The sequence below is a fragment of the Salmo trutta genome, chromosome 23 (assembly GCF_901001165.1).
Source record: "Salmo trutta chromosome 23, fSalTru1.1, whole genome shotgun sequence".
In the NCBI taxonomy this organism is placed as follows: Eukaryota; Metazoa; Chordata; class Actinopteri; order Salmoniformes; family Salmonidae; genus Salmo; species Salmo trutta.
This window is the reverse complement of record NC_042979.1, coordinates 15,503,553-15,515,568: the sequence shown is the minus strand read 5'-3', so window position 1 is coordinate 15,515,568 and position 12,016 is coordinate 15,503,553. Positions and strand designations below refer to the sequence as shown.

General features: G+C 43.9%; 1 protein-coding gene across 3 annotated transcripts in view; it reads right to left on the bottom strand.

The window, feature by feature from the left end:
* The window catches only part of LOC115159479 (PHD finger protein 24), a 38,259-nt gene that overhangs the window by 4,599 nt on the left and 21,644 nt on the right, over positions 1-12,016 (bottom strand). For all 3 annotated transcript variants that reach the window (XM_029709231.1, XM_029709230.1, XM_029709232.1), the window contains exons 4-5: positions 3,898-3,976; positions 3,213-3,415 (exon numbers count right to left, since the gene is read on the bottom strand). In XM_029709231.1, the coding sequence (XP_029565091.1) occupies positions 3,213-3,415; positions 3,898-3,976 (282 nt within the window). The remainder of the gene's footprint in view (positions 1-3,212; positions 3,416-3,897; positions 3,977-12,016) is intronic.

The following is a 12,016-nucleotide window of genomic DNA, read 5'->3' as shown; positions in this document are numbered from 1 at the left end:
TTTTGTCATTTGATTAATGATTTAGTTTAATTATTGTCAAAATGATGAAAACAGTGGGCCATTTGTCAAATAAATGGCCTTTCATTTGAGTCACATCACATTTTTATTGCCTCATTAACCTATATAGTTAACATAAATCAGTGACCATGTGCACAAACATACATAGCCTTGTCCTACCAACATATTGTAATGCATAACATCCTATTCTTCCAACAGCAGAAATATGACAAACAAACTCAGCAAAAAAATAAACGTCCTTTTTTCAGGACACTGTCCAAATAACTTCACAGATCTTCATTGTAAAGGGTTTTAACACTGTTTCCCATGCTTGTTCAATGAACCATAAACAATTAATGAACATGCACCTGTGGAACGGTCATTAAGACACTAACAGCTTACAGACTGTAGGCAATTAAGGTCACAGTTATGAAAACTTCAGACACTGAAGAGGCCTTTCTACCGACTCTGAAAAACACCAAAAGAAAGATGTCCAGGGTCCCTGCTCATCTGCGTGGAGGTGCCTTAGGCATGCTGCAAGGAGGCATGAGGACTGCAGATGTGGCCAGGGCAATAAATTGCAGTGTCTGTACTGTGAGATGCCCAAGACATCACTACAGGGAGACAGGACGGACAGCTGATTGTCCTCAGTGGCAGACCACGCGTAACACCTGCACAGGATCGGTACATCCGAACATCACACTTGCGGGGACAGGTACAGGATGGCAACAACTGTCCGAGTTACACCAGGAACGCACCAGGAACGCACAATCCCTCTATCAGTGCTGAAGGCTTGTAGGCCTCACCAGACATCACCGGCAACAACGTCGCCTATGGGCACAAACCCACCATCGCTGGACCAGACAGGACTGAGGGCCATTCCCCTCAGAAATGTCCGGGAACTTGCGGGTGCCTTGGTGGAAGAGTAGGGTAACATCTCACAGCAAGAAGGAGGAGATGCACTGCAGTACTTAATGCAGCTGGTGGCCACACCAGATACTAACTGTTACTTTTGATTTTGACCCCGCCTTTGTTCAGGGACACATTATTCAATTTGTTAGTCACGTGTCTGTGGAACTTTGTCTCAGAGGACGTTTCTTTTTTTGCTGAGTTTATATAAGAATTAGCTGGCCATGTAAATTCCTAATTCAGCCAACATAGATATTACTCATTACATAAAACAGAGAGAGACAGAGAGCAGCACAATCACCAGATGGTGCAGCAAAGTATTGGCAAAGTAGTATGGGTTGCACCTCGCATCATTGCCATTGTTGTCAATGTTCCACAGATGAATCAGCAACAATTGGGGTTTCGCCCAGTGATGTAGTTGAGTCACTAAACGTCATGTCCAAATCGGGAGTCCCAAGTCCCCTGTACTCGAGTCCCAGTCCAAGTCCGATTCCCCAATAGTCACAAGTCCCTATGGCTGAAGTCTGAGTCCCAGTGCTCAAGTCCTGGTCCAATTGCTCAAGTCTGAGTCACTGGGTCCACATTAACTCAAAATAACAATATTTACGAAGTCAGTGTAGTGGAAAAAGGAAATTGGTCAATAAATTGTTTGCTATCCCTTTTCCTTTTTTTCTGTGCCACCAAATATTTCTGGTAATGTTACCAGTTGCAAAACGTTGTTGAATGTTGCAGGTAGAAATACCATGAATAGAGCCAACGTTGTTCCTTATGCAACACGTCAGCGAGCCATGTTGGTTTTACAGATCATATTTCTATATCTGAATTTTCCAAAATGTTCCGTCCTGCTGAACACACCCCATGTTAGCTATAGCTAGCTAATGAGGTAACATAACTGAACAAGATGTAGCCTAAAATGGTTAACGGTCCGGTCCACAAGTAGCCTAGTTTAGAATGGCCTGCTATGTGCTCTATGAATGTAAAATGCGGCCCACCAATGCACGGTATTATCGGTCAGATCTTTGAAAGGTAAGGGCTAGATTCAAGCCTTTTTCTCTGACGAAAAGAGGGAGACTTGGCTACAGAACCTGGCTATGAAATGCAGTGGGGAATGTGGGAAGGTTGAATGAGACTATAACTTCAAAGACATTCTACTTTTCTACACTCAAGGGAGATAAAGGCATAGCTAGACTGTTGTTTTGCTATTAAACGCAATGCTGTTATTGTTTTTAATTTCGTAAAGCTGCTTGTGTTTCTTAACCAGGCAAAGGGTAGCTAACTAGAAGGCTGGTGGTGACTGGTTAGCTACAAGGAAGCAAGAGAGTGCGGCGGAGCTGGAGGGGAGCCGGAGCGGAGCCCGTCTGCCCACACTCCCCGGAGCGGAGCCCGTCTGCCCACACTCCCCGGAGCGGAGCCCGTCTGCCCACACTCCCCGGAGCGGAGCCCGTCTGCCCACACTCCCCGGAGCGGAGCCCGTCTGCCCACACTCCCCGGAGCGGAGCCCGTCTGCCCACACTCCCCGGAGCGGAGCCCGTCTGCCCACACTCCCCGGAGCGGAGCCCGTCTGCCCACACTCCCCGGAGCGGAGCCCGTCTGCCCACACTCCCCGGAGCGGAGCCCGTCTGCCCACACTCCCCGGAGCGGAGCCCGTCTGCCCACACTCCCCGGAGCGGAGCCGGAGCGGAGCGGAGCCCGTCTGCCCACACTCCCCGGAGCGGAGCCCGTCTGCCCACACTCCCCGGAGCGGAGCCCGTCTGCCCACACTCCCCGGAGCGGAGCCCGTCTGCCCACACTCCCCGGAGCGGAGCCCGTCTGCCCACACTCCCCGGAGCGGAGCCCGTCTGCCCACACTCCCCGGAGCGGAGCCGGAGTGGAGCCTGTCTGCCCACACTCCCCGGAGCGGAGCCGGAGCCTGTATGCCCACACTCATCGCTTTCTCCCCTGCAGTTCACCAGCTGATGCAGGCTGTGTGCCAGGTGTGGCATGTACATCCCATTGCTGAACAGAACTGCGCTTCTAATATTAATTGTGCTTATCACTGAAAAGCTCTCAATCTCTCCAAAAACTCTTGTCTAGTCCACTTAGTAGTCAGATTTAATTTTGTCTCGTTTTAAACACCTGAAAATAAAATAATGTGCGTTTAGTTATAGTTTCTGGGCCCATTTAGACAGTTATGGTCTCGTCAATTGCCACTGAAAAATAGGTGTTTGACTAATATTTGAGTCACTATTTTTGTTGACAAAATTAACACTGGAACAAGGGAATCTGGAGTATGTGAGTGTGTGTGTGTGTTTCATGGGTTCTGGTACCTCTGTGCGGAACTTCCTGAGCACTCCCAGAGACTCATGGTATAGGAAGTCAGACCACTCAATCTGGCCCCTCTTCTCTGGGTCCAGGGCAGCGAACTGAGCCAGTACCTCCTCTTCCTGCTCATCAGACAGGTCCTTCTCAAACAGTTGCTTGGACACAAAGTGGTGGTACTGCAGCAGCTCATCCGACACCAGGCACGACTCTACACAGCAAGAGCAATTGAACCAAAGTTAATCTCCACAAGCAGTGATCCAAAATACAATTAGTTTATGATTAATTTTACAAAGGTGAAATGCCTCTTGTTGATTTCCCTTCACACAGTAGGAAACGAGGCTGAAATAGTGTGCAGTTTTATAGCTACCTGTAAACAGACAATTGCTAACAAATACATACATTAACAGGTACTTACCAATAATTCCTGTATAGAGACATTTTGTTATTATGAGCATGTGCACATTACAACAGAGAGCTTTTGGCACCTTTCTGTACTCAGTAACTCATAACGCGCTCAGAGGGTTGGTTCAGAGATGCTTGAAGAGCTGTATGAGAACAGCCCTGTATGCATGTACTGATCTATTCATCTGTCAACTGTGCTGTACCAAATAAAGCATACTTGTCCTAGCTTATGGAGATCTGTCAGCTATGAAATGTATTGTTCTCTAGAACTTCAGCAGTATGACTGACCAGGGATGATCTTGCACTGCTTGAAGGTTTCCATTAGGCTGTACATCTCCTCTTCAGTCAGAAGCAGGTTCACATTGTCCTGTGGGAAGGAAATGTCACGGTTAAATGGGGAGAGATCTGATACAAACTGGCATCTGAAGTAAAGTCAAGTAGAGAGTACTGGAAAGCAGCACAAAGTAGGCTTGGGCGGGATACCGTATACTGAGGTATTTGGAAATAGCCTCAGGATGTTTTTTTTCAATACCTTTGAGACGTTTTTTTTCGTTCAATAGATTTTTATATTTGTAGCTTCTTTAAGTTAATACCTGCAGTCAACTTGTGCAATACGATAGGAAATAAAGCAGATCACGGTCTGCATTTCACATGATAAAACTTACCGAAGTTCCCCACAACAGCTGAGCCAGTCATGTTTGTTAGAAAATAGCACAACAGGAGAAAGCGGGAGCAGGTGAGTCCAGCGGTGTATTGACAGGGGTTGCATTTTATATTGAAAGGCTGTTGTTTTTGATTCAATAGAGTGATCAGTGGCGTGCAGCTACAGTTTTCCTTCACAGAAAATACATTAGTGCAACACATTCGGCAGAAAAATAGCTTAATTTTCATCAGATGACAACAGAAGCGCAACGCTATGAAAAAGCAAAGTCTTTGTTGCAAAATCGACGCATGGCCATCATATTTCTAATGTTTATCATAGAAATAATGTAGCCAGCTACATTTCCTAATGTTTTGCTTAAAGTTAATCTTGCATTTTACCAGAGAAAAGTAGGCTACACCACAAAAAGTAGGCAACTGAAGCACAAAATGTGTCTGATGCCTAGCAAAATTTTAAAAAAAGAAGTATTTTAGATCTGTGTTTACAAAATGCAGCAAGATATCTTAGGGATTGAACGCTATTTATAATAAGGGTTACATGGAGAAAATTGGACATCTCTAAAATGAAAATGGCCCTCCCTTGACCAAAATATATATGACCTAAACCCTCCCTAAAAGTTTGAAAAAAAACAAGTGACCCTCCCCTATACCCAAAATAGTAATTCAAACAAAGCTCATTCTAAAAATGTAATCAATCAATTACATGACCCTCCCATGGACTAGATAAAACTATTTTTTTTACTAATCCCTCCTCTTGACTGAAATTGAAAAAGCATGACCCTTCACCCTCCCCAATTTTCCTCCAGGAAGTAATTCTGTGAATTTCGATCCATTCCTTATGGGTTTTATATTTTTTCATTGTGAAAAACAAATATCATAATTTTGCGTTAACGCTTCCCCTAAGTTTAACTTGCTAGTTAACTAAGTGGCTGAATTAATAAGGAGATGGGGCATCATATAGTGTTCTCCTTCTGCTGTGTTTGAGAAGTCTGTACAGCTGCCACTGCTATGATTTTCTTGCGTTTTTTTCCTCCTCTCTGTTTTGTCCCTCTGCTCCGAGCAGAGCAGGCAGAGCATGTACACATGCTGCTCCAGGGCCAGTACTGTTCTTCCTAAAAGACAAGCATGCATCAATTTTGTTCATTTGCACAATAGATCTTGTTCACATTAGCTTGTAAATGTCCAAACTCAAAATTCGGTAGCTCCTACCTATATGTGTAAAACGTTGACCTTTGCAATTCACTTATTTATGTTTGCGCTCATTAGAATATTTAGCTAGCAGCCTCCATGGAAATTCACTATTACTTCTGCAAATTTTGTAATAGACAGATTTTGTGCGTTGTTTTTGGTGCCCCATTGTGTACTATGCCAGTAATACCATAAATCCCAGGATGAGAGAAGGACGGTATGACGATATGAAAATCTGGATACCGCCCAGCCCTAGCACAAAGTGTGACCCACTGCATGCGGTATAATCGCATGTACCATCATTATTTGAAGTGTTCTGTGGTAGATTATATATGGTGTGTGCCCTAATGGATTAATGTGCAGTGTGTCTGAACGCATTAAGTTCAGCATGCGTCATACATGTTCCAGAAAGCCTTGGTGTGCTTATTATGCAGTTTCTCTGAAGCTATTATTATCATCAAGTATGTCAAGTGTATTAGATGGTTTTATAGTATCGCTTCTTAGAAACTGTCCTGAAATAAACAACCACGGTAATAGGAAAATATAAGCCTAGCAGCCATTTTACTACACTCCAGAAAGGTGATGAGTCTGAATGTGCACCATATGTCTACCTGATTCTGTCTACCATGCTGTTCAAGCTAAAAACTTGGCGAGGGAGCAGCTCAGGTCGAACACATTAAAACTTAATTTAAGTTAATTATCTGCAGGTGTGTGATGGATGCGGAGGCTCTCAACCCTGATGAGCAGGTTGAGAGGAGGGAGTTGGAGGACAGAAGGTAATAATTGGGTTGGATAATTGTCCATGATGGGTGAAATCTCTGGGTCACCCAGGGTTATGAGATCACATGAATATCAAACCATTTGATTTCCAGTAGCGTCACCCACCAAAATATATTTAGATTATAGCTTTACGTACTAATATGGAGCTTGAAAACAGGATATGGAGTCCAGTGCTCTTTGGGCTTTCACTAGCCCCTTTAAGGAATCAAATAAACAGTAGCTTAGGGAAAGATAGGAGTATTCTTTAGAGCAGTGGTTCCCAAACTTTTTAATAGTCCCGTACCCCTTCAAACATTCAACCTCCAGCTGTGTACCCCCGACAGCACCAGGGTCAGCGCACTCTCAAATGTTTTTTGCCATCATTGTAAGCCTGTCACGCACCCAATACATGTATTAAACATAAGAATGAGTGTCACTTCCCACGAGGCAGTTTGTGACAAAGAGCTCTTATAGGACCAGGGCACAAATAATAATTTTGCCCTTTATTTAACCATCTTACATATAAAACCTTATTTGTTCATCAAACATTCTGAATAACAGGTTAATGAGAAGGGTGTGCTTGAAAGGATGGACATAACTGCAATGTTGGGTTGTATTAGAGAGAGTCCCAGTCTTATATCATTTTCATGCTAGTGAGGGCCGAGAATCCACTCTTACATAGGTACGTGGTTGCAAAGGTCATCAGTGTCTTAACAGCGCGATTTGCCAATGCAGAATACTCTGAACGCAGCCCAATCCAGAATATTCCATTTTCACAGAACCGCTTGTTGCAATTTGATGAGGCTCTCTTGTTCCGATATCGGTAAGTGGACTGGTGGCAGGGCATGAAAGGGATAACGAATCCAGTTTGTGTCATCCTTTTCGGGAAAGTACCTGCGTAATTGCGCACCCAACTCACTCAGGTGCTTCGCTATATCACATTTTATATTGTTCTTAAGCTTGAGTTCATTTGCATACAAAAAAAAAAAAATCATACATTGATGGAAAGACCTGTGTGTTGTCCTTGTTAATGCAGACAGAGAAGAGCTCCAACTTCTTAAATCATAGCCCCAATTCTGTCCCGCACATTGAATATAGTTGCGGAGAGTCCCTGTAATTCTAGATTCAGATCATGCAGCGAGAATGTTTTTTAAAATCACCCAGATAGGCCAGTCATGTGAGAAACTCATCATCATGCAAGTGGTCAGACAAGTTAAAATTATGGTCAGTAAATTCTTCTTTTTTTTTTAAAGTGTCAATACTTTGCCCCTTGATAACCAGCACACTTCTGTACGTTGTAAAAGCGTTACATGGTTGCTGCACATATCATTACATAGTGCAGAAAATACACAAGAATTCAGGGGCCTTGCTTGAACAAAGGGTTAGGTTAGGTGTCACAAAAGCTAATTAATTTGATGTCACAAAGCTGTCCAGTACTTTAAAAATATCCTCTGCTGTTGTCCTGGTTTCCAGTGGTTTGCAGAAGAGGATGTCTTCCTTAATTGACCCCCCATAAACATAACGGACATATACCAGGAGCTGTGCCAGGCCCGCCACGTCTGTTGACTCATCCAGCTGTAACGCATAGAATTCACTGGCTTGTATGGGAAGCAGTAATTGTTTCAAAACATCTCCTGTCATGTCACTGATGCGTCATGAACCAGTGTTTGATGAAGGCATTGGCCTTTTCCTCCCAGCCATATCCGCGGCAGCAGGAAGAATTAAGTCCTCCACAATAGTATGGTGCTTGCCTGTCCTAGACACTCAGTAGCTCACCATATAAGATGCTTCTAGCCCCTTCTTACTAATGGTACATGTTGCTTTTATACATGTCTTACTACTCAAAAGTCGTCTTAATTCTCGCTCAAAAAACTAATGTGGCTTATTTTTCAAATTGGCATGTTTTGTTTCTAAATGTCTGCGCAAGAGTGAAGGTTTCATCGAGTTGTGAAATTGTACTTTTGCATATATAAACACACTGTGGCTGAGGAAAGGTACTACTCCCAATATAAGTGAACCCCAAATCAATGTAGTTCTCATCATATTTGTGCCTTTGATGGTCCAACGTCCCTGTCTGTTGTTCGGTGCTTTCCCGGGTAAGGGAGCAGTAGCTCTTCGGCTGCATCAGATTCACAACTGTCAGTGTCCATGCTAGCTGGGCTAACAACAAATGTACAATTACTGATGCTAGCATTGGATGTGCTTGTGGAAGCAGAACAACTTGTGTCGTTGACAGGTGCAGGTGTAGCACTGCTGGTAGTAGCAGTACTACCAGTAGAGCTGGTCCATATAGACACATATGTGGGCCTTATTTTATTTGAACCATTTATCAATTTGAGCAAACGGAATGAGCAGCAGCTACATACGGACTGTTAGTGGAATTCCCACGAGAGTGTAAGGGTTAATGTGATTGGATGTTAGTTATTTGACAAGGCTACCTGCATTTGACATTGTGTTGTTATTTCGCTGAACACTAGATGGTTCAATTTTATTTTGGGCAGTGAAACGAGGCTACTCAGGCGAGAAAAAAATACAAAAATAAAACTCACCCAAATGTACAGCCACGTTGGAAAATATACAAATTTACTGTTTGAAAATGTGAAAGGCCAATATTTTTTAATTTGGCGTACCCCCGACGGCATTGCGCGTACCCCAGTTTGGGATGACCTGCTTTAGAGAGTTTATTTATCACACATATGCTAAATAGTCCAAACTCTGCCTGCCAGATTATCGTAACAGGGGGTGTCCAAACAGGAGAACGTCAGAAGAGAAGGGGATGAAGAGGTGGTGAATCAAATCTGGGGGCTGCTAGAGACAGCCTGCTGGGTAACATTAGTATTTCTGAGGATTGAGTAAACACACTGCATTCAATACGAGTCAACAAATAATCCCATAATTGTGAGTGCATTGATTAGCCTGCATGGGGAGACAGTTTCCTGGGCCTGGCAGTGTACCATACTCACTCTCACTCAATATCCACCATGCTCAAATCACCTCAGCACCGGGAGACTGCTGACTTCATGTTCGAAAGAGCGAAATCAGTTCTGTATCTGTACATAGTGGGATGTGTTGAACTTGGTGTATAATTAAAACACCACAACCCACTTTCTTGGCTACTGTTTGCATGTGTATTCTCTGGCAGGTTTGTTAAACTATTGCTCAAGATCAGTTCCATGTTGAAAATAATCCCATTTGAAATCCTCAGGGAGCTATAGTAAACATACTTTTTCTCATGTAGTGTATGTGGACACCTGCTCATCGAACATCTTATTCCAAAATCATGGGCATTAATATGGAGTTAACCCCCCTTTGCTGCTATAACAGCCTCCATTATTCTGGGAAGGATTTCCATTAGATGTTTGAACATTGCTGCGGGGACTTGCTTACATTCAGCCACAAGAGCATTAGTGAAGTCGGGCACTGATGTTGGGCGATTAGGCCTGGCTCGCAGTCAGCATTCCAATTCATCCCAAAGGTGTTCGATTGGGTTGAGGTCAGGGCTCTGTGCAGGCCAGTAATGTTCTTCCACACCGATCTCAAACCATTTCTGTATGGACCTTGCTTTGCACATGGGGGCATTATCATGCTGAAACAGGAATGGCCTTCCCGAAACTGTTGCCACAAAGTTGGAAGAACAGAAGAATTGTCTAGAATGTCATTGTATGCTGTAGCATTAAGATCTCCCTTCACTGGAACTAAGGGGTTTAGCCCAAACCATGAAAAACAGCCCCAGACCATTATTCCTCCTCCACCAAATTTTACAGTTGGCACTATGCATTCGGGCAGGTAGCGTTCTCCTGGCATCCACCAAACCCAGATTAGTCCGTCGGATTGCCAGATGGTGAAGCGTGATTCATCACTCCAGAACGTGGTTTCCACTGCTCCAGAGTCCAATGACCACTCCAGCCAACGCTTGGCATTGCTTATGGTGATCTTAGGCTTGTGTGCGGCTGCTCGGCCATGGAAACCCATGTTATGACGCTCCCAACAAACAGTTCTTGTGCTGACGTTGATCCAGAGGCAGTTTGGAACTCAGTAGTGAGTGTTGCAACCGAGGACAGACGATTTTTAAACGCTTCAGCACTCAGCAGTCCCATTCTGTGAGATTGTGTGGCCTAACACTTCGTGGCTGAGCTGTTGTTGCTCCTAGATGTTTCCACTTCACAAGAACAGCACTTACTGTTGACCGGGGTAGCTCTAGCAGGAAGAAATTTGACAAACTTACTTTTTCGAAAGGTGACATCCTATGACTGTGCCACATTAAAATTCACAGAGCTCTTCAGTATGGCCATTCTACTGCCAATGTTTGTCTATGGAGATTGCATGGCTGTGTGCTCGATTGTATACACGTCATGAACGAGTGTGGCTGATATAGCCGAATCCACTAATTTGAAGGGGTGTCCACATACTTTTGTATATATAGTACAACAACAGTAATAAATTGGATGACTTGCCCTAGATATTTCTGATGATATTGTCATCTCCCGAGTAACGCCTGGAGTGTTTTTTTTGTATGTGTTAATCCACAATCCAAACAAGTTTAAATAGGTTACTCTATCGTGAGCACTTTGGGGATTTGTGCACCGAATCAAATTATAACATATTAAAAGTAATCCCTTTATGTTACAAAGACCCTTAAGCAATAACAATAAAATTTAGGGACACTGTTGCTGTGACTTTCTGGTCCCCTTGACAGTGGAAAAGTCTAGTCATAAGTGACAGCAGCACCAGCTCTAACCACTTCAGTCAAAGCCTGTGGATGAGAAGAGAGGTGATAATGGCACAACACCAAAGCTGTGAAATTAAAATGTCAAATGGGGACACAGCTAGACATTTTGGATGGCTGTACTAGACAATAAAATAAATAGTATTTGTTTCTGCAGCGTCAATGAAGGTTCTTTGGCTGTCCCCATTGGATAACCTTTTTTGGTTCCAGGTAGAACCTCAACCTCCTTTCTGTGGAAAGGGTTCTACCTGGAACCAAAAAGGGTTCTTCAAAGGGTTCTCCTATGAGGACAGCCGAAAACCACTTTTAGCTTCTAGATAGCACATTGATTGTAGAGCTGAACTCTTCTTAGATGAAAATGTGTCTTTTTCCTCACTGTCACCCTCTTCTACTATCACTCTTCATCTCTTCACTTTCTCCCTCTCACCCATACTAAATGCATGCTCTTCAACCGATCATTGCCCGCACCTGCCCGCCCGTGGATAATTATAAATACCTAGGTGTCTGGTTAGACTAAACTCTCCTTCCAGACTCACATTAAGCATCTCCAATCAAAAATTAAATTGGCTTCCTATTTCGCAACAAAGCATCCTTCACTCATGCTGCCAAACATACCCTCGTAAAACTGACCATCCTACCGATCCTCGACTTCAGCGATGTCATTTACAAAATAGCCTCCAACACTCTACTCAACAAATTGGATGCAGTCTATCACAGTGCCATCCATTTTGTCACCAAAGCCCCATATACTACCCACTACTGCGACCTATACGCTCTCGTTGGCTGGCCCTCGCTTCATACTCGTCGCCAAACCCACTGGCTCCAGGTCATCTACAAGTCTCTGCTAGGTAAAGCCCCACCTTATCTCAGCTCACTGGTCACCATAGCAGCCCCCAATCGTAGCACGCGCTCCAGCAGGTATATCTCACTGGTCACCCCCAAAGCCAATTCATCATTGGCCGCCTTTCCTTCCAGTTCTCTGCTGCCAATGACAGGAACGAACTGCAAAAATCACTGAAGCTGGAGACTCATAGCTCCCTCCTTAGCTTTAAGCACCAGCTGTCAGAGCAGCTC